Genomic DNA, 23,936 nt, shown 5'->3' with positions numbered 1-23,936 from the left:
AGGGGGCAAATCTTAATATCAGACTCAGACTGGTAAATGGTAGATACAACAATGAAACATTTTCTTGCTCCTCTGTGTCTACTGGGAACTTTTCTATATGCCTCGGCTCAATGCACTGTCTCAGCCTCAAAGTTTCAGCTGGAAGGAGATTATTTGATAGGTGGACTTTTTGATATTCATCATGTCAGTACACCAGTTTACTATGACAGACCAGAAGCCATCGACTGCTCCAGGTGAGTTTAATGCTAAATCTGAGTGGATATCATCTGAAGTTGAAACTAAGAAAGAAAACCTAGTGTAACAGATTACGTTATTATAATATTCAGGGGTTTTACTTAAACTTGAGGTCAATTGATACTTATAGTTGCATACTACCCCCAAAACAAATCCAATTAATTGCTATATTATCCAAGTTATTAAACGACAAAGTCTGCATTATTGATCTAAGTCTTTGTTCCATGAAACACTTTTAAATATCTATATCTGTACATCCTTCACAAACATTAATATTTCAACGATGAAACTAATTCATACACACTCTCACTGTCCTTCCTCTGTCCACAGTGCAAAGTTGATTGAGTCAAGTTATCGGAGGTTTCAGTTGATGAGATTCTCAGTGGAGGAAATCAACAACTCTACCAATCTACTGCCAAATGTATCTCTTGGCTATGAGATATTTGACCACTGCTCAGATGCACAGAATTTTCCAGGGGTTTTGGACCTCATCTCAGTCAATGGCTTGATTCAGCCTTGGAGTGAACCACACAAGGAACAAGCACGCAAGTCCAACATGTCCAAAGTGATAGCAGTAGTTGGCCCTTTTACAAGCACTCAAGCCCTGACTGCAGCCCCACTGTTCATGGTGGATCTCATTCCTATGGTATGTTCTTTCCCACAGAAAGTGTCTTATACCAATTGCATTACTTATTGTAACTGAAATTATGAATTCTTCTATTACTCTTTCAACAGGTCAATTACGGATCTACTAGTTCTATTTTTTCAAAAACAGGAAAATTCCCTTCTTTCCTACGAACAGTGCATTCCAGTAAGGATGTCATAGAAGTGATAGGTAACATCATACTGCATTTCAAATGGCGCTGGGTTGCTTTCCTTAACAGTGATAATAATTATGGCAATGATGGCCGGGAATTATTCATAAAGAGGATTAAGGATACTGAGATCTGCCTGGCATACACCAGAAGTATTGATGAAAACACAAATTACTCCCAAATGTTCAAACAGATAGAGGCACAGAAAGTACAGATAATTATTGTTTTTGCTTCAACAATGACTGCTGAAGCTGTCATTGAGGCAGCAATACAACTGAATATCACAAACAAGGTGTGGATAGCAGGGGATGCATGGTCCTTAAACAAAAGGCTTCCAAAGGAGAAAGGAATCAAAAATATTGGAACTGTACTTGGGGTGTCTGAGGCAGTAGTGACAATACCTGGTTTCAGTGATTTTATCTATTCTTCTGAAAGACAGATGCATTGTGAAAATGCAGGACAGCAGAAGTTTTGTAATCAGGTTTGCAACTGCAGTAACCTAAGTGCAGAGGATGTCATTGCTGCAGACCCGTCATTCTCTTTCCCTGTTTATTCTGCTGTATATGCCATCGCTCATGCTTTACACCGGACCTTGCAATGTGGAGCTGGAAGATGTAATGACAATATAACAGCGTACCCACACAAGGTAAATTAGTATTATTATTTATCATTATTATTATATGGAAAAGGTTTTACTTGTTAATGACTTTAAACCCAACTAAAAGCTTTTAAAAGAAGATATTATAGCAGAACTAAGTTCATGTGGTAGAGAATCCAATCCATTCCAGGCATAGTGAGGAGACCTTTGCCTGGTGATCTAAGGGATCTGTCCCAGTATGTACTGTATTTTAAAATCAGTTCTTTCTTTTACTTGGACCCAGTGAAGAAAAGTTCAAATACAAGTGATGTGTTCAAACCTTTTGGTTTTAGTTAAATGATAACTTCAGTAATTTTAAACCTGGGCCATATTTTCCCATGTTTTGCGTGTAAAAAAAACATCTTTGGAGCTGGTGTAGTACTTACATGAACGACATGGCAATGACGAGTGGTTGTTTTTGCTACTGACAGGCTCGGGTTGTTATTATATAATGTTGTCAGACATATACTGTATAATGTAATAGTGGGAGACACAGGTCGTAATTGTGTCTTGCTGAAGTGAATGTTATTTTTTTGTCACAGTTTAAATGCTGTTTTGAACAGTTTTGTTCCCCATTCCCTGTTCCCCATCTACTTTGTAAAGGCATGAAAAAGTCCAAAAGTAATGAAAGTTTGTGTTGGTTATATCCCACAAAACACAGATGTTTTTAAATCAGTGGTAAAGACTGAAGATTCATCTAAAATAATCAGATTTTTTGGAAACAGTTGAAATCTGTCCATATATGATACAATATCCTCTCAGACAGCACAAGTGCTCAGGCTAGGTCTGTAGTTTGCTAGCCATTATGTCATTCAATCCCATGTGCATTAGAATAGTACTGACAGTGGGATGCAGGTCATTGGGAATTGGATTGAGCTCAAATAGATCAGCTACCTAACCCAGGAGAGCTAAATGACTGATGGCAGAATCACCTACTATGAGAATTTTCAGATTGATACTTACCACCTCATTGTAGATCACTGGGTTTGGTGAAAGCTGCCACATGATGCAGATTAGCTGGATTAGCAGAGACCAAGGCTGGGTGGAGAGTGGAGACCAGCCACCAATAAAGGAATAACTGCAAAAGATAAATAGAAGCTGACATAAACTAAACAAAAAAAATCAGAGAATATATGCACACACTTGCACAAGATCATCAAGGTGTCACTTGACAAAACCTGTCCAACTTTTGCACTTTTCTGCCTACATTACTGAGTTTTCATTGTGACCACAAAGAAGTAATGGTTATATTAACTTTGTGTGACCACATCAGGTTCTAGCAGAGCTGAAGAAGTCCGATTTTACACTTTTGAATCGGAGAATTCAGTTTGATGAGAACGGTGACCCCATGTTCGGATCCTATTCTATAGTTTTCTGGAACCACAGTGGTGATGCAGAGGAGATTGGGTTTTATAAATTACTCCCATCGGTCAATTTCTTCATCAACAGTACCAAAATCCATTGGTACACAAAAGGAGAAGTAAGTTGTTTTTCCCTTCTTCCTACAGTGTGCATTGTATAATGCGCTGTACAGTACATTGTATCAAGCAATTTTGCAATGATGATTAAAAAATACTTTGTTTTCCTCTTGCCCCACCACAAGGATTTGTGTCTGTATGTTTTACAAAACATACATACATACATACATGCTATATAGGCTTAGTTACTGGTTCTTCTCATTTATTTGTCTCCACCCTTCACAGTATTCTCTTTAACTTCTATTTGATTGTGCTGTACAGGTCCCTACTTCACTGTGTTCCACAGAATGTCCTGCAGGATATGCAAAAAAGCCAGATGGAATCCACATATGTTGCTTCACTTGTGAAATCTGTCCAAATGGAACTTATGTCAACATAACAGGTAAATTATTATACATGAAAACAAGAAAATGAGTAAAAGCAGTGATGTCACTCTTGCCTTGATGGGTGCTCATTTCCAGACAGTTGTTCAGCTTTTTTCGTGACCAGGAGGGTGTAATAGCCATTTCATGTTTACTGAGCACAGCTCTATACATTGGCTTCACTCTGACCACCGCACAGGCTAACTGGTCTGAAGTGTAATAAATGAATAGAATAGTTTTTAGATTCACAGTTGTCTTCAACAGAACAGTTAGCCAATTTCCTCTCATGCAATAAAGTCCTGTTACAATGTTCTCAAGGGTAGTTCTTACTATAGTTATTACTACAGCTAAAACAAGCTCGAGTTCATCTAAAGAGAATATAACAGCGTCACAGATTAAACATCTAATGCTGCTTCCTCAGCTGTTTGACTTATCTTTACCCAGAGAGGATATTCCAAAAGTTTACCATAACCTTTTCTGACTGACTGTCCCTGTCTCATGTAAAACAGAGGATCCCTACAAGTGCATCTACTGTAAGGAGACAGAATGGTCTGCAGAAGGCAGTACATCATGCAATCTGAGAGTGGTGGAGTACGTCCCATTCAAAGACAGTGGGGCCATACTGATCATGGTTGGGGCCTGGGTCTTGGTGGGCCTCACATTAGCCATGTCTGTTCTCTTTGCCATCAACTACAACACCCCTGTTGTCAGATCTGCTGGGGGACCCATGTGCTTCCTAATTTTAGGCTGCCATCAGTCTGTGTAGTCTTAGTGTCTTCTTTTACTTTGATAAGCCAACAGTTTCTTTTTGTATGTTAAGGTTCTTACCATTCATTTTGTTCTACACTGTTTGTCTAGCATGTTTTGTTGTGCGCTCTTTTCAAATTGTCTGCATTTTCAAAATAGCTGCCAAGTTCCCCAAGCTCCACAACTGGTGGATGAAATATCATGGACAGTGGCTGATCATCACTGTGGCTTTTGTTACTCAGGCGCTCTTATTTTTTATTGGCTATTCTTGTGACAGTGCTAAGCCCTACTATGACATGCTTTGGTCCCCGGATAAAATCATACTTGGCTGTGACATCAATCTCAAAGCATTCTCTGGTTCTGTGTTTTTACTTTTATCTTTGTGCTCTCTTTGCTTTATTTTCTCCTACATGGGAAAAGACCTCCCAAAAAATTACAATGAGGCCAAAGCAATTACCTTCTGCCTGCTCGTGCTGATCCTCACCTGGATCATCTTTGCCACTGTGCATGTGCTTTACCATGGAAAGTACATCCAGACTTTTAATGCTCTGGCAGTACTCTTCAGCCTCTACTCTTTTCTGTTGTGGTATTTCCTCCCAAAATGCTACATCATAATTTTTCAACCCCACAAAAACACACAGCAGTACTTTCAAGGTCTCATTCAGAATTATACCAAAACAATTGGCCAGTAGCTGCCTTCAGTAAACATATATTTCTGTAGTGTGAAAAGCTGATGTGCCTTGGGCTCTCTGAAAACTTGTAATACAATGCTAATGATTTGACTTCATAAAATAGCATAGTAATTTTTCTTTTTATGTTTTCTTGCTAATCTTTTTTTATGGACATCTATGACTATTTTATGAGGAGTCTATTGTGGGATGTATTGACAAGAACAATGTTAAAATTACTTTAAAACATAAAGCAATTTAAAAAATAGAGCATGAGGAACATTGACTGTAATTTCAAAGATGGTTGGCAACATGCTCCTAAACAGAGGCCATTGCTCAAGATTCTGCATAGTCTTTACAGTCAGCCAAGTGGAATTGCACTGCAAGCAAATTGATGATTAAGTAACAGTTGTACGCTTCCCCTAAACTTTCTGGCCTTGCTAGACAAGCATTGTCATCATCCACACCAAGAAGAAATCTGTGCACTTCTTTGCAATCTTTGCAAGTTTTTATTTCTGAGAATGTGTGCCTGTAGTGTCAGTGGCATGGTCTGGATTACATTATCATAGGTTTGGTTGTTGGTATTGCTTTAACATTTTTATGTGGAGTTATGTGTTATTTAGCAGTCTCATTTAGTGACATTATACACAAAGTTAATTCAGTTAAGTCCTTGTACTAACTCAGATGTTTTCACATATAGGTACAGTAGTAAGAGTGATTCAAATAAAACAAAATTAAAAAAAAAAAAAAAAAAAAAAACAACAGAATTTGTACTTTCCTCTCTGTTCAATAGTTTCTCAAGTTGACGTAATACCATATTTTACCACATGGTGGAGCCATCTCACAGTGCACACACTGTACGCTACTTTGTTTACCACAATATCAAAATTTATCTAAGTAAAGGCCTTATAATAAACATATCGTTTCATTTTTCACCCCGTCAGTACAAGCTTAAGGCCATATTCTTTAAACTGGATTATGTAAAATAAGTTCTATACAGTTTTCAACAGTTAACTCATATGAAATTATTATATTATTAATAATTTTGTTGCAGACAAATTAACTCTCTGTTTGTGGAAGTTTATTGCCATTTTTTTGATACAACTCACTTAATGTTTGTCAATAGAACTGGTGGTGTAGATGTCCACCACTACAATCACAGGTAAATATGATGGTTTGATTGGTACCATAAGATATAGCACCTTAATCCAAAAATACTTTATAGTGGCCACAATTATACTAGACGTCCCTGGAGCAACTGAATTTATGAATTTCACTGCCTCACAGTAACTTATAACCTTGTTGTTTGGTCTTGTAGCCACAGTGCATTAGTTCAGTAATGAATTACGTCTTTATTGTATATTGATACACAACCCTATGGCCTGACAAGACACTGATTATATGAATACACTTGTATTTTGTTGGCATTAAATACTTGTACAGACGGTGATGTGGGCAGTTCAGTAATTTGGTGTACACCCTGAAGATGTAAGTTCCCAGGTGTCCTTTGCTAATGTTCTAATATGTTCATTATTACACAGATCCAATTAAAACATGTTTTGCCTAAAATAATGTGTGAGCTCCATATCACTTATTTTGCTGTCGGGATGCAACCTGGCCCTTATTAATTTTTAGAAGCCAGCTTTCATATTGTCCTCCAATAATACAAGGGCATGTGTGGTGTTACTACATGGACCGTGTGTTGTCCACGTCTTGTATTCACTGAGATGAACGGGCATAAAGTGGCACATTACAAACGATGACCTGAGACAGTGACCATTTTCCTCTCCATTTGAAGTTTCACGCCGTGAAGCTGAGAAAGGCTGGGGTGTCCTGCGAAGTGAAACGGAAAGAGCCTTGCCGCAGGGGGTATGTGACCATTCCAGAGGGTAAATTGCCATTTTGTTGTGGCTATTCAGTTTCCTGACACGGAGAAGGGGAGGATGGACCGTGAAACTAGGAACGAATTGGTAAATAGTGCCACTTAGCATGGCATATGGCGCGTCTGGGGAGCTGAACGCTGACACCAACAAATTGACAATTTCATACCAATTTCAGACTTACATTCGCCACACACGTTGCCATGCAGAATTTTGGCGCATTCATCCACCTCTGACCAGTTCAAGATTTGCGTGGTCTGTCATACTGTTGCCGTGGGGTGATTTTAAAAAGTATATTTAAAGTTACAGGGTGATAAGTACTTTACAAATGAAATTGTCTAAATATTTAAAACGATCAGTCGCTAAATTGCCGAAAGTACACTATGGCAACATTTTTTTGTATTTTTAACGGCTGCATACATAATTCTATTTTTAAAGGAATTGTTATTTTGTTTGAGAGGGTTCTGCTGAGGGGACACATATTTCTGTTTTACAAAATATGGAGCGAGGAAAATTGGAGAAACGCCCCATGGCTTTTCACTTGTACCTTTCAATTTTCCACTTTGGTCAGATAAAGGCAAACCCCTGGGAAAAAAACTTGGCCAGCAACTGGTTCTCCCCTTTTTGTGCCAAAAGCAAAAACAAAACGCACTTTAAGTGGATGCAATTTGCGTTTGGTGGCCATATGGGATTTGCCTTAAAACCGTCACCTTTTGAATCAACAGGTCCTCGTCCATCAGGGATGACAATGCTGAGAGATCTGGGCTCACATATACCCTAAACTTCAAATAACCCCAAGTAGTCTCATCTCCACATTTATTTATCAGTTATTATGCTGTATGCAATTTATTTCAATCTCCACTAAAACGCTGTTGGTCCTGTCTTTTAGAATCTTGAATGATTATTAACAGAGAGTGGCAGCTAATGAGCAAATGAATTCATTTTTTGAGTGGGCTTTACATCTTTACATCTACTCACTGTCAATACAGTCGGACCCCCTTTCAGCAGTGACAATTAGTTGGAGTTAATTTTTAGTCCCTGTGCTATTGTTAAAAACCAACCGTGGGTTTAATCTGCAGAGGCTGAAAGTGTGCATAAAGAAATGGATCTCATCAATAGGACTACCCCTACTTCATAGTCATAAATCCATCAAGTCCAAACTAAAAAGCTACATTTAGACGTAGTAACTTCGCCACTACATAAACTAGAGACATTAATATTGCAAACAAGCAGTTTAGAAAGATGACAGTGTCGCTCATGGGGAGAGAGAGTCCGCACTTAGGTTATATGGCCCTGTAGAGAAAAGGCGAGAATTTCCTCTAAGGTTTGTTTTCATATTTTAATGTCCAACCAAATGCTTCAATTCCACGTTGGTCATGGCCTGTTGTTTTACGCACGGCTACAGACAGTGCGCAAAGGGTTGGTTGGTTATTCTCATTCAAATCTTGCTCAAGTCGTTCGGAGTAAATGGCAGATGTTTTGCAATTCAAGGCGCATCAATACCCATGCGCTTTAGTGTTTAACAATGGCGCTCTTCTTTTGTTAGGCACTTGTGTCTTTCAGTTCAGAGCTCGACAAAGGCTTCATCCTCCAGCGAGTTATAAAGTTACTTTCCAGTCAGTTCATTTCGGCCCTTGAAAAAACCTTAAGCGATGTTAATGTGCACCTCTGGTCTTTTCAAGCGGTAACCCCGGCACACACAGGCGAACAGCGGCCATTGTGTCCCAGAACCAAAGTAAGAAGTCTTTAAATAACCCGGAGACCAGTCTATAGAAATTCATGATGCCATTTCCATTCGATGTTTGATCAGAGCTTCGTCGACAGGTCCGTCGCGTGGCTGTTCAGAAAATCTCGTTTATATTTCTAATATTTTTCCAGTGCACGTCAGTGTACCATCTCTTTTTATTCTTTACTGTGACCTTGTTCCTCACAATGAGCGTTTTGGTCACACCAGTGCGGCCTCGGGTCCACGTGAATGGAAGGCGGTACATCGATTTGCTCCGCTCTCGGTGCGCCCAATTATGGGCCAGTGCTTGCATCTTTTAACCGCGTTCTGCTATGACATCCAAACATGGTATAGCCTAGAAATCTATGTATGCATTTCCAATATACGGATGAAACTCATTACTGTGCTGGTCAATGACCTGCAGCTGTAGGTTTATGTAATTGTTAGATATTGAAAGGTTATGTCACTAGAATACCTAAGGTTTATGTGTTGTCTATGTTTTTATATAGATTTTAATTAATGGAAATGCATGTTGCTGAAACACTATTACCATGTCATCTATTGTTATTCGTAAACATAGATATCTACCTGGTGTTTTCCTCAGAACTCGCCTAAATAGAAGACGTAGATAACCTCTGCATGTCCTTTATTATACCGTTTAGTGTGGGCCTAACCATTGGCTTGCAAATGACTCAGTTTCCCTCTAAGAAGAAAATAGTTTATTGCAGTAATTGCATAATTGCTTCACTAATTGTTGTTAACAAGTTCCCCAATAGTCCAATTATTACAGCAGCATTGTCAGGTCCCCGCCGGCAGGCATCCATGACAAAGGTCCGATAGGGTTAATGAATGACCTGGGGCTGAAAAGTGAAAGTGGAGTGAGAGCCCGAGCCTTTTTATAAACATACACTTAACTTGTCATTTAATGGCACTTGCATTATTACGTCAAATTGGGACACAAGTTTCTCGTTGCCCCATTCTTATGGATAGATGATGACATAACGACTTCTGAAAAAAAGTGAGGTGGTATTGGAGGGAAACCGTTTTAAAGTCTGGCTGCATTCCTTCACTGCAGGCCCGTAGTTATTTTAGTAAAACCACCAGTCCATCCTCTCTCCTTTCGTTTTGGACCTCAAAGAGGAGAGCCAACACTAATTGAAATTATACCGAGTAATCAGCGGTGAAATCACTACTCTGTGGCACAGAATAACAAAACAGACGACTGTTGTGATGCCACGACTCCATGCTGAAATCGGCGCTCCACGGTCTTGTGTTAAAACCAAGCGTGAAAACGCAGATAATGTGGCGTTCACATGGGACAAAAGAAACCACAAAGCTCACTTACACCAGGACACCTCAGTCAAATTTCATACCGATTAAATGCTTCAGCAGCCTATATAGCACCACAGTTGTGGCCTGCAATGTTTCGGTACATTTTACGCAATTAGTGTCGTACAACACCAGCCTGACATGCCTGTGCCTTGGTTGAAGTCTATTTGAAACATCACAGCTTCGAACGAAATTTTGATTTAGTTCTGTAAGGCCAATCAGGCACGTCTCAACAATAAAAAGACATCGATTTTAACATCAGACATCCTAATAGTTTGTGTCAATATATATCGATAATGTGGTTCAAGCTGCAGTAGTGTATTAAAAACTCGGGAAACACCTTGGAGGCGATCAAAACTTAAATCTGCCAATTTAAAGATATTGAATGAGACTAGTTCGGATTGTACAGGAAGCCTACTTTATGTTGTCAAAGCAGAATGAAGAGAAGAGTAGCTATGTTTGTTCACTTTAGAAGTGGAGGGAATCTTTTGATGCCCACACGTTTGTGGTCACAAAGCAGACGAAAGAAAAGATCAATGGTGCACCATTATAAACTGCCCTCTTTTCACGGGGGCTCTCCCCAGACTGAATACAAATACCCCTCCTTTACGCAGGCCCTTAGCCATTTTAACACACGCATTGTGCACCGGATAAGGCAAGAGGACTCGAGCAGTGTAACATGGGTTTTCTCACCAATGTCATTTGTCTTTCAAAACGCACCACCTCAACCACCTTTCCTAAGTCCTGGAAATGTTGAAATAACCCTAAACAACACATCTAGTTAACTGGATGCAATCAACAGTTTTACCTCCTAAGGACAGGGCTAAAGCCTCGCATTCCACAAGTGGGTGTCTTTAGCTTTGATTCGCCCCCATATTTTCAGACGGTCTGTGTGTGCGCACATGATGCGCAGTGAACTGCAGTAAGCTTATAGTCAATATATTGTTTCAACCGGTATGACTTTCCCAAGCCTTCGCTCCTTTCAGGGAGCAGTGTGGAAAATCGGGAGGCGAGGGACCGAGGACAAGGGGCGGCCCGCGATTCTCCTCGGTGCCTCAGCGCGCCTGGTATGAAAACAAAACCTGGAGACGCACAATAGCCAAAGAATCTTTAAGAGTAACATTTTTTCAAAACCTCGTGGTTAGGCTACATGATTGGTGTTTGTGTATTGACAAAAGTATACCTGCATCTTTGCCTAAAAATAGCCTGGCTTAGTTGATAATAACACTTAGCAGGTGTAACTGTTTTACTACAGTGGACACCAGAAAATCGAAATGTTGTTGGGGACACGCAGGGAATTACCACGGTGCTGCCTTCAAGCGGGTGGCGTGAAACTCTCAAATAAAAGAGTGAAAGTAGGAGTCAATGGTGCCCATACTGCTCACCAAGAAGAACCATTATGATTACCCATTATGTTTATGATTTATACGCTTCTCTCTCTCTTTTTTTTTTTTTACCCCACACGCTGTAACCACTATACACTAAACTGTACCTCTCTAGGTTGGTGGTCTGTGTATGCTTTGTGTTTTAAACTGACATCGAAATAATCAAAAGATAGATAGATAGATATGCTGTTAAAAGCTTTTGTCTAACTGTTCTTCTGCGGAGCCTGCTTTGTTACCATATTGCTGTTAGTTGACTAAAAATAATCTTTCTTAAAAAAAAGGTGAAATGGGTTCGTAATCTAAAAAAAACGAGGATGGACAGAAATAACAAAACATTCAAAAAGTTAAAATATAAATTTTTAAACCGCATAAAAGTGTTCAATTTTCTGTGGTGAGTCTTAGCCTGTGGTTGGTTCTGGCTGTCAAATGACGCGCAGTGTTTCTCATCTGCGCTCAAGAGACAGGCGGGACTGTTTGCATTGAGATGTTAAGTGGGTGTCTCTATATAAATCCACTCAGGGTCAACTCCTTCATTCGTACGCCAGAGGGAAAGAAACCGACTTCAAGGAAACTAAAAAAAAAAAAAGGACTAAACAGAATGGTGGCAACAACAGACTGCGAGGAAAAGTCAAAACCCATTGCTGGACACAAGGTGTGTAGAGAAACTTCATGAAAGGAACTGGATTTAACTGTATTCTACTGAAGAGTGCTGTGTGCGATATTAATTTTACCCGCTTTTTCTTTGCAGGTATCCAAACCACTCATGGAGAAGAAACGAAGAGCTCGCATTAACAAGTCTTTGGACCAGTTAAAATCTCTCCTGGAGAGCTACTACAGTAGCAATGTACGTATACAGATTTGAAGTTGTTTTTACTTTAGACCTACTGAAAATGCAGTGAACGTAATTATAGTACTTATTAGAAGAAAACTATCTGAATAATGTAATCTCTTTATCCAGATTCGAAAGCGCAAACTGGAAAAGGCCGACATCTTGGAGCTCACTGTGAAACATCTGAGGAACCTCCAAAAGATCCAGAGCTGTGAGTAATAACTTCATTCTTAAAGTAGACCTAGTTATCAAATATTCTAATTATAATTCAAGATGTCTTATGGATAATTTAAGCGCAGCTTTACGCAGACCTTTGTGTTCAGATTCTGTGCTTCTCTCACCTTAAATGTCTCTTTTGCTCTCAGGTACCGCCACTGTTTCTGAGTTTTCCGATCACCAAACTGGCTTCCGTAGTTGTTTGGCAAACTTCAACCAGTACTTGGCCATGGCAGACACCTTGAACGGGGGCGACCGCTGGATGTTATCGCAGCTCTCCAGTAAACTCAGTCGCTCTCTGGGACGAGGGGAAGTCTCCAGCACCATGGAGAGCGGCCTGGGCCAAGCAGAGATCCCACAGGACGGGGCGCGGAGGCTTCTTCCACCGCCGGCGGGACCTGAGGAGGGAAAAACGGCCAGATCTAATGTACTGAAACCCCACAGCGCAAGCACGTCTCGTTTTCTACCGAGTGAAGGTGCGCGGCAGTCACCTGGAACCAAACAGGCAGCCATTGCTGTGGCGCCCACACAAAACAGACATGAAAAAAGCTCCGGTCACAAGAAGTGTTACTCTGTCAGTCACAGAAATGAAGCTGCAAACACTCAACACAACGTCTGGCGGCCGTGGTAGAACTGAAGAAAAGATTTACAGCTTGATTGAATGTTTATAGGCCTAATTGCACTGTATAGATTTTCACAATATGCCACTACTTATATAGGCAATACTGTATATGTTTTATTTTTTAAATAAAATCTGCGAAATAAGGAACCTGTTGTCTTTTTTGTCATTATTAAAAGCCAGAGAGGAATAGAACTCCACCTTCCACTTAAGTGAACAAGGGGTTTATAGGAAATTATGGCTGATCCATGAAGTCAAATATTACATTTTCAACGATAGATTTATTTAAAAGTAGACACGCACAGTGAAAACATGATGGACTGAAGCTGTACCTAGGCCAAAAAAGCTAAATTGGTTTTGTGTTGAAGATGATATTCAAATACAAGCTGTCAGACTGAAAGAAATGTGTATAGGTGGCCTTTTGAACCACAGATAAATAGGTTATTTTTTCTTTTTTGTATAGCCAAAGAAATGGGCATGGTATTAAAATCGATTTTACATTTATCAAATAGAGTGAAACATTTTTTTTTTTTAAAAAAGCATTATATAAACTATAAGACGTATACAAATAGCCTACAACTGCTACTACTGTTTGCTTATCTGACCTCCACAGGAAGGAGGAGGTGAGTTTTTTTCCCCCCATGAAGATAACAGTAAATTTTATGAACTGGGAGAGGCACTCCAGGGATACATAAACAGCGTAAGAATAAGAAGAATAAGGTTACTTTTTACATGAGGGTGGCTTATAGGTTGGTGGCCAGTAGAAATTAAGTTTCAGAAAATCTGGAAACAGTTAGGTCTTGGCTAAACCAGCACAAATTCAATTTCAACTTCAGAAATTCAAACTGCGTCTAAAAGGAGGAGACAGAGAGGACAGCATGGCGTGAAATTTGTAGCATGTAGCATAAAATTGTTGTGCTGTCCAACAAGCATTTGATTTGCCCGCCACTGTTTCGGTACTTATGCGTGAAAGCAGAGAAGAATAGAGGACATGACAGTCAAACCGACTCTCCTGGATCTTGTTTTTTTTCCTCTGTATGTCAACTCCACGCAATTATTTCTTAATTGTGAATAAATTCGACGCACTGCAAAGAATACAAATGAAATCCGACAACATGTCAAAGTCTCACTGTTTTCAACTGAAAACTGTATAACAAGGTACCCACTAGCTTGTTGCACTACACTCGTTGAAATATACTGTAGGGCTTCAGGCCATATGCGCAAGACACCAAGCCTGTCTATCAGCCAGATCTTTAAAAGTGCCCTATGGTTTTCTTCCGCTGCTTTGGTAGGGGTGTCATAAAGTATCTCTCCATTCTTAAAGAGCAGCGCTGGAAAGGATGGCACCTTACAGCGAGGAGAATCGCTGAAACGCCCACAGCTCTTTCAGATGGTACATGTTGAAAAGACTGCTTCCCCGGTGGAAGAGGGGCAGCTCCTGAGCAGTGCAAAGGACAGGATGGCTCGAACCGCCGCCTGGTTCCACTGTTGTTGTTTTGTTTTGTTTTGTTTTGTTTTTTGTTTTTGCCAGCAAACTAACAACTAAACTCACAGCTCCAAACCCCCATATGGCAAGTATTTGTTATTCCATTTTTTTGTTTCGCCTGGCCATCTAATAAACCCCATCTATAAACAGGCTTCCCACAAAGTCAAATCTGCTCTTTTGATAGGACCAACAGAGGACCAGGGCACAAGAAAAGTTTGTTTTATCCAAGAAAAGAAATGCCACGTGACTTCCACACTGAATGCACTTAAACTTTTTCTAAGATTTTCTATGAACTCTTCTCAGCATTGTTTAAGTAACCTAGTTTGGTTAGCCACTATAATAGCAACGCATATTAGAGCTGAGAACCGAAGGGAGGGAGAGAATAAGTTATTAGCATTAGATTGGGACCAGTCAAGCGCTCTTAAGAGAGCAGACGTGGATGAAGTTCGCTGCAGACTCCTCAGCTCCCTGATCATTTTACTAATAGGCTAAATATGCCCTTGCTAGGATAAGCTCAGCACAATCTCTCAATATTCTCTACCGCGGCGCCACACAGTGTTATCTCTTGATGACTTGTGCAATTAAAACATACAGTTTTATGACTCACCCAAAGACTCGGAATTAACCGTGAACGTAATACAATAGGGTTGGCAGACTGCTTCCAGAGCTGGACCTACAGCACACCGTGGAATTACCTTTTGGCTCAAACAAAGAGCCTGCATGCTCACTGCTGCGGGGCTGCCGCGCACAATCAGCTGATTAGAGACACCTGCGTCAGGAAACAACACCGCCCTCTGAATGCACATTGTAGGTTAAAGCTGAAAATAAAATGTTTGAGTTCAGTATTAGGCTACAAACACAGCTAAACAACCCGTCCTCAGTTCTCTTGAGAACATAAACAAGTGAGAGAAAGAAAGGCAAGAGGTGTTTACGAGACAAAATGTATTTCTAACCTATTTTCATAGGTTTTCATAACTACTCAAGGTGCTAAGAACTGCCCTCAAAGTCTCACCAGGTGCGTGGAAAATACTTATATATAGACAGAATCTTGCTGAGGAACGAGCAGGAAACTGTATTGAAGACGAGTCGGGATATAGATAAAACACCTAGCAGAGGATGGTTTCGATCCATCGACCTCTGGGTTATGGGCCCAGCACGCTTCCGCTGCGCCACTCTGCTTACGCTGAGCTATATTTTCATCTTCATTTCATAATCCTTATGCATTTCTGTATACTGTCTTGTTCTGTATACTGCACTAACGTTATACCTTTATACATGAAACTGGAAGACGTGATGTTTGCCTTGTATTTATAACCGAGCAAAACCAGTAAATATAGTATTCTTCCTGTAGGATGAGGGAAATCCCGTTCAGTTTAACTATTACAGTCGCAACGTGGCCTAAAACGCAATTATTGCTGCTTTGTCTTACATGCCAATATATTATAAATTTATAAAAAATAAAAAAAAAATATATATATATATATATATATATATATTATATATTATTATAAAATAAATTTATATATATTATATATTATAGCATTTGGTGTTGGTAACATTAGCCAACACTTAACTTTTAGCCTGTTACTTTCACCTAATACAAGGTATTTTTGCCATTAACCTACCTGTGTTATCGTCATCTCCTGCTCCTCCTCCATCGAGGGAAAACGCTTAACGGAGCAGACCTCACGTGGACTACACGAAATAATTATGGATGGTAAAGACAACAAATGCAAAGAACTTTACCTCAGTGTGGAAGGGGAATAACTAAAAAGCTGGAGCTAGCCTTTTGAGATCTATCTATCTATCTATCTATCTATCTATCTATCTATCTATCTGTCTGTCTGTCTATCTATCTAAAGTGGTGCCATGCAAATTGGAGAGAAATCAACAAATCTCCTGGGGATTTAGGGTTTGTCATTCAGTTTTTACATAATTTTAAAGTGCATAAAGAAAAATACAAAAATAACCAGTGTTATGACATGTTTCTTTAAAAGTTTAGTTATATCCACCTGGAAGCAGAATATGGCAAAAACGAGGGAAAGTGATAAACCTCATCCGTGAGGAAGACACATAACTTTGGTCTTCTTTCTGGGGATCTGCCTGGGCTTCGCTTTCATGCAGCCTTACTGACAAATAGAAAGGATGTTACTTTATTATGTCCACCATGGTGGTTCAAACTCCTGGGAGAAAAAATCAGCAAAAAGGAGAAAAGAAACAATCAAACAGATACATACGACTGCTCCACAACAAGCATGTGACATTGACAAATTCAGTGCATATGGCGCAAAACACACTCTGAAGCATCATCTTGTGAATTTAATTAGTTATATCTTTTTTTTAACAAAGTCATCATCTGAACAAGAAAATCATAACATTTAACATCATTCATATTTGACTCCTAAATCTTTGAATATGTTACAAAATTATATTTTAATATTGTAAACACAACAAAATGCAAAAATCTATGACATAGCAAAGTTTGACAGGGGAATATGATCTTATGGTTCCAAAGCAATATACATTTCAGATAACTTGTCCAATTGAATAGGCTGCAGGATGTGAGGTACACTATTATATGAGAATTCAAACTAAACATTTAAACGACTGCAGATGGGTGAAAACACGTTTCACTGCTGTCAAGGGGGATATTTTCATTTGATATTGTCTTTATACTCTTAATAATGTCTTTGAGAATGCACACCTAATTTGTGCAAATACATTCATGTTGGCAGTTACTCTTATATTCTGCTATTATTTGTCAGTTTTCAGTCCTTTTAGTCAGCAACTGGTCACATTTGCTAAACACAGGAAGTGTTTCATTAATATAACGGTGAGCTTTGTAAAGTCAGCTGCACTTCACTCCAGCTTCCATTTTTAGTGTGGTTGCTAGAAAATTTTTCAAAACTATGGGGTATGTCACTGATAATTTAGTGATGCTATTTCCGTATGATGTGAAATAATCACATTCTCTTTTCAAATATTTATTTATACAAAATTGATAAGTCTAAAATTTTATTCTCCTACAGCATGTCTTACTGAGGCTCTGGGAGTGCTTACATTTAATCAACATTACTTCATGGGGAATAGTTAGATCAGGTGTTTAAAAAAAGTCACTTCACACTCAAAAAAGCTTCCAGAATTTGACCATTAGCAGTCTCTGTGTATGTTATGAGATAATATACCAAATATAATGACTGCTATTTGTTGAAGCAGAAAACTTGCACCAAGTTATTTTGTAGATACACTCCATTTCTATTTTAATGTTCCTCATTTGTGCTAGCATTTTAATGGGTTTAGGTATGGCACCAGCATTTAAGTTATGCTACATCTAGTCAGCCTAAAGGCTGTGATTATTAAACTTTTGGATCATTTGACATCTCATAGAGGTTCCCTCTTAGCTCGCTACTTTGAAAATCATTACTGGTGCTTTACGTATGGTGCTTAAATGTATCACTGAAACGAATACAAGATGAAGGCAGGCTGATATGTTCAGTTGATGAAGATAAAGCACCATTTCTAGCTATATTTGTCTGATGTACTGTATGCAAATATGCAATGTGGTGAGCACCTGTTGTGCCTGATAATCTCCAAAGTTAACATAAACAGTGGAATAATAAGAACTGGAGGAAATGTTCTAAGCAAAGGTCTCATTAAACAAAAAAACAAAAAACAAAACAAAACAACCAAAAAAACAAAAAAAAAACAAAAAACACCAAAACCATAAATCCAATATCCTTCACATATACATGACATGTCAATTTTCTTTCAAAACTGGGTCTTTGTGTTATATCTCAATATCTCACACAGTAAGCTGTAAAACTATTATAGGCATTTAAGAGTTTGGGATTACCACTCTCAGATTACTTCAACATAGGGTGCTTTAAAAAAGCTTTGCATGTGTTGTAAATAATAATGTTAATAGTTATACATCATCATCAATCTCAAGGTAAATGGGCAGTATTCAGGAAAGTTTGGTTTTAAAGCAAATGTGTCCATACCACCAAATACAAAACCATTACAGGCCAAATAAATACAATGTGAGTTCAAATTTTAAGTGCAAAAAAAAAAAAAAAGAAAAAAGAAAAGAAAAGAAAAAGCAGAAAGAGAAAAACACCACCCTAACAACTACCTCCTCCAATTCATCAAGCATTTCATAATAAACAACATCAAACAGCAAAAACAAGATGTGGGAATGTTCACGCCATTTAAAAACAGTTTATTCATGTCAGTGCTGGAAACAAAAAGTGTCCTCAGTGAATATTTGTGATGTGAAAGCTGAATAATAGGACCATCCAACCTTTCACCAGCCTACATACTAAATCTGCATTAGGCCCATTCAGAAAATGTGTCCAAGACTCCCAAGGCCATTTAGCATAACAGATATTTATTGGTGGTATACAGTATATAGTAAAACATAATAGTGGCACAAGTAAAAAGGCCAAATAATCCAGTATGTCACTTTTCCATAACCACCAATATTCCACTGGTTTTCATTATGACAATAAATTTAGTAATAATGCTGACATTAATAAGGGAAAACTTTGCTTTTAGGTGGTGGAGCCTACAGAATCAGAGTGAAAGGTGATGTATCCCGAGGATGATGCTGAGGGTGTGCTTACAAAACTGTTTGTGCTTCCTTTACTCTCAGCCTTGCTCAGGTGCTTCTGATGCCCCCATTCAGCTCGTGCCCCAGCCCCAGCCCCAGCTCCACCACCTGTCCTGGGCCTCGAGGCAGAGTGCCCTTGAGTCTGCTGGCTGCGCCCAGGTGAACCTACTTCTCCCGGCTCTTTCCCGTCTTGCAGGCGCTCCCGGTGACCTTTACTCGAACCACAAGCCCCAAGGCTCTTCTTTCCACCAGGATCTGTCTGGTTTGGGGGAACCCTCGGGCGAGCTGCCCCGACTACTGCTCCTTTTGTGTTCTGAGAGTCGCCTGAGCGCTTGAGGTTCACGCTCGAAGTCTGTGAGCGGGAAGTGAGGAAGGATGACTGTGTGTTGTTCATACACATTGGGGATAAGTGAGATGGTGGATGTGCGCCGCGGGCTCCTCCTGGGGCTCGGCAGCGGCGTCTCATCTATAAAGTTGATCACCTCATCGCGGCTGAAGCACCGCAGTTCATCCTCGTAGCGCTCCCCGCCACAAACCACACGTGGCAGGTGCTTGAGGGAGTGCATACTATCCTCAGAGCGTCGCCGCTTGCGATGCGGGTGATGGTGATGGTGGCTCTCCTCGTGGTAGGAGACCAGGCTGCTCCTGCGCCTCTCGTGGCGCGGCAAGGTGGAGCTGTAGTGGGCACTCACTATCATGTCCTCGGTGGAGCCCCATCGATGAAGGTAGGAGGGGATCCGGTCGCTGGTCCACATGTCGGTTTCGTCGTGGGAGTATCTTCTTGTAGGGGGCACCTGGACGCAAGACACAGACCAAACCCTTCAATCTCTAAATTACTTTGACTTTCATTCACCCAGAACTTTATAACACAGAATAAGTACACACGGTGGCACTGCACATTTAATAAGGTTATGTAAATTATTGCTCACCTATATTATCAGTTATAAAAAATATTACATGTAGGATTCTTCAAGGTTATGTGACTATGTGACTTTAGATTTGCACTCAATGTTCACCATGTTCTCAGCTTCATTTTAGACTTTGGTACCCTGATTCAGCTGCAGTGTTTGTGAACAATCCTACATGTAGCACCAAGATAGTAAGTTCAGTAATTAATCCTTCAGACATCTATGAACTTTTTAACATTCTAGCATACATCAGCAGGGTTATAACTGAACTAGTTTTCACCTCCATTATTTGGAGATGAAACTACAAAGGTTGATAGTTCCCTATGTGGTATACTCACATTCCATTCTGTTCTGACAACTATGCAAGAGAGAGAGGGTTTGTCAAGGTGATGTCAAGAGCCACAAGACTGATATCAGCCTGCCCCCCTGTGGTGGCTTTTAGTAGATGCAGAGAAATGAGACAGCAGACGATACAGTAGCATTGAGCATGTTAGGTGGGAGGGCTGAACAGCAGAGGGCAGCACAAGCATTAGAATGAGTTAAGATGCAGGACAGACTTGGCAGGATGGAGAGAGAGAGAGAGAGATTCATACAAGCCAATAAAGCCAGAAAGGCTTTATTCCGCAATCAAACCACTTGAGAAGTGCCACAGCAATTCTCAAATGGAGGTGCTACTTGATAATGTTTTGAAGGGTTTTGTTGATTCATGGTCTAACTGGGCTTCAACCCCTCCAGCAGAAACAAAAATAACTGTATTCACTGTTCAGCCAGTCGTCCTGTAACTGAAAAAATGCACCTCAGATTTTTTTTCACAATCACACATACACATACAGCAAGGAATAACAGTCAAATATAACTTTGCAATCAAAGGAATCTAATGTCGTGAATAAGGTGTATCGGACACAAAACAATGGATGGAGTAATGATTTGACGTAATGACGTGATAGCTACTGTATACATCTCTGTTTAGAGGCTTCTTAAAAAGTCAAATGGGATAGAGCATTGGTCTTTGAAATGTCCATTATAATGTTGGTAATCTGGGATGTTACGCCAATTTAAAAATGAACTTTTAAAAAAATATTCAATACTCAAATTATTCAAGTAAATGTAAGCTGCTTGAGCTCCAGGCTGTACAGAGCGAACTGAAGCCCTTGCTAGGTTGTTTATGACAAAGATGACACAGTGTTAAAATGCTTTGTTTAGGTTAATATTGTGTGGGTTGCATCAGTTGTTACTAAAGTTATATATCCTCACCACAGTCTTCCAGGCCAAGTCCAGCAAGATGTTCATCATCATCACTGCTTTAAACAGTGATTTTCATTCATACTGATTCAATATCTAATTATAGGCCAAAATTAGTAGTTTTCAGAGTTGAATAAGTAATGAAATCATAGCCGAAAATAGGGTTTTGTTGTATTGCCCTAGAAGGCTGTGTGTTAGAACAAGCTTTGGTGTTAATGCAGGCTGAAAAGAAACATTTCACAGCTCTGCATCTGACTGAGATGGATGCTGGATCCAATGGACACAATGCTTTTGGGTAGAACATGAGCAGATGTTTGTAGTGCTTTCCTGAAACCTTAAAGGGATTCCTGAAATGTAGAAGGTAAGTCAGTTACTAAACTTTTACCCTCTTACAAAATAAAAATGTAGTCCCTTCCATGTAGGTCCATGGCTAGGACACACTAGTCGATAAATAAAACACATCTAATATGTTGATGGTACTGCCGATGGTCATATTTACCAAACATTAGTCAGCCAGAGTGAATTTTTGATTGACGTAAAAAAGACAAAAAAATCAGTGGCACATCTGGGAGAGATAGCATCACAAAATGCAAGATGCAAGATACTATAAAGGCCTACAAGGCCATTTCACCATGCACATTAGCAATGAAGTATCATTTAAAAATAGTTCAATTGATCAAGTAAAAGAAATGAAGAAAATCAATAAAAATATACCTGCAAATACTGCATTTTATCTTCCTGTTGTTCCCTCAATGGATACCCTTGCAGAACCCCCCTTTCTAAGGTTGAGAACTCATACTTGGCATTACGGTCTACCGTCACGATTTCAGGCGCCGAGCTATAGTCATATGGTCTGTCATATATTAAGTCGGCATGAATTCCTCCATCTTGGCTGTTTTCTGCAAAGTGCAGAAAAGCACGAACGTCAGGATTAGAGAGCAACGGACTCAATACACAAGACAGACAGACAGACAGACGAATAGATAAGAGAGACAAGTTCAATTGTTCTCTGATTTGTTGAATTTTCTTACGAGCCTCCTCAGGAAAATGAGGTTTGGATCAAAAATTCTTTTGCTATAAAAATTAATTTAGATGTTTAATAAGGGGATGAAAAAGCCCTTAATTGAGTCTGAATTCAGAAACCAAATTGCTGAATAAAGAAGCTAAGAAAGGTACAGGGCTTACACTCGGAACAACAAAATTATACAACCAATGGCAAGTGTTCTTTGTGTATAAAATACCCATCTACCAAGTTTATTTTCCCAATCGTTGCATTCATGTTCATTAAAGATCAATTTGAGATGGGTGTAAAATGCTGATCTTGAGGAAAATGTTGGCCAAAAGATGGAAGATGAAAGTGGCTAGTTGCACAGGCAGCTTGGCATGCAAGTCAGTAGCTTTGGAAAAACAGGAAACAATCCTTATACATACAACTGTGATGAGTTATACATGGCAAGCCCTCTGGAAAAAAAGCAGAGAACTGGCAGTGTTAATTATCACACAGAATATGGACTGCCCTGTGTTGTTTTATGGCTCCTGCTGGACAACGAGCAGTTATTGGGGAGGGTGTCAAGAGGACAAGGATCAAAAGGTTTGGAGGGTTAGAAACAGGAGAGAAGGGGTTCATATCGGGTTGAGTTTAAACAGTGCCAATAGAAAAAAAAGACAGATGATTCATACTGTCATTAGTTTGCATGAATTGTGGAGATCTGGTCATGGACCCAATCCACAAGCCTTTCTATGATTATCATGTGACCTAATTTTGGGACCAAATTTTGTTGAAGTGTCTGTGATTCCCTGTGAAATGTTTCATTTTGAGCGCCTTCGGACTACATCTATATTTCTGTGATGAAAGACGGAAGTCTTGGACCACTTTCTTCTACTTCTGCCTTAAAATATACAGTATTTTGCTCTTATCACTGCTCACTATGATCTGACTAGTGGGTGAAGTCCACATCACACAAATGAAAGTAAATTAAATCAAATAAACAAAAGAAAATATAAAATAAACATATACATATTTAAATATATAAATAATTCATTTACATCTATTTGAGTTCTGTTTCCAGAGAAAACCATGGCTGTATCCCTTTGTGACTTGAGGGAAATATGACCATCATAATGACATGAAAATGCTTTTCAGCTTTAGTGCATTTATTCCAGTTTCACTATGGAGCCTAACAAATAAATGGGAAACCATTTATTTTATCATCCTCTCATGCCAGGGCATTTTAGAGGAAGACTGCCCAGTTTAAATGCACTGGAGTGAAAAAGAAAAGTGCCACGAGTTAAATATTAATAATATTTTTTTCCATAAATCACATAGCATGGTAAAGCAAAGCATTTTATAAAGTACACACCATGTACAAAAACACAGAAAAATATATTTTAGTATAGAAAATTATATTACACAGACACTTGTCACTTCAGTTTCATCTCCTGACAACAAAGGTCACATGATAGGTCACATGATAACATTTGACCACTGATTTCAAACCTCAAACTACAACAAAACACAATGTAAATAATAATTACCATTCAAAAGAAACTAAATATGTGTCATTCTTAATTCGAGAAACATGTACAAACAGCAAAAATCATAATTGCTGTTAAAAAATATCTCCCTAAACAGACAGAAAATGTAATGTGTTATTTTATGATTATCTATAGTGATAGTTTTGTTACAGCTTATTTTGAGCCCTGGCCTAAAGATAGTCCAGGGTAGAAAGGGGTCCACATTTCCCCAAAAATGTCATAAATACATTC

General features: G+C 39.3%; 3 protein-coding genes across 3 annotated transcripts in view; 2 read left to right on the top strand and 1 right to left on the bottom strand.

Moving 5' to 3' along the window:
- Positions 1-5,016, top strand: LOC108891629 (taste receptor type 1 member 1-like). Its single transcript, XM_018688841.2, is given in 7 exon segments — positions 1-233; positions 565-880; positions 970-1,695; positions 2,960-3,166; positions 3,426-3,546; positions 4,036-4,277; positions 4,279-5,016. Coding segments are annotated over 7 exon segments (2,496 nt in total). The 5' UTR covers positions 1-36; the 3' UTR covers positions 4,966-5,016.
- A 6,799-nt stretch (positions 5,017-11,815) lies between these two features.
- her3 (hairy-related 3) lies at positions 11,816-12,937 on the top strand. Its single transcript, XM_018688842.2, has 4 exons — positions 11,816-11,913; positions 12,010-12,105; positions 12,220-12,301; positions 12,456-12,937. Exons 1-4 carry the CDS (start codon positions 11,860-11,862, stop codon positions 12,935-12,937), a joined length of 714 nt encoding a protein of 237 aa, XP_018544358.1. The 5' UTR covers positions 11,816-11,859.
- Positions 12,938-16,548: 3,611 nt separating this feature from the next.
- LOC108891650 (probable G-protein coupled receptor 153) overlaps positions 16,549-23,936 on the bottom strand; it is a 34,051-nt gene continuing 26,663 nt past the window's right edge. Inside the window, 3 exon segments of the mRNA XM_018688886.2 lie at positions 16,549-19,273; positions 19,275-19,814; positions 21,885-22,069. Coding sequence (XP_018544402.1) covers positions 18,962-19,273; positions 19,275-19,814; positions 21,885-22,069 — 1,037 coding nt within the window. The 3' untranslated portion in view covers positions 16,549-18,961.

Source organism: Lates calcarifer, linkage group LG6, assembly GCF_001640805.2.
Source record: "Lates calcarifer isolate ASB-BC8 linkage group LG6, TLL_Latcal_v3, whole genome shotgun sequence".
Classification (NCBI taxonomy): Eukaryota; Metazoa; Chordata; class Actinopteri; family Centropomidae; genus Lates; species Lates calcarifer.
The sequence above is the reverse complement of the archived record's forward strand: the minus strand, read 5'-3'. Positions and strand labels throughout refer to the sequence as shown.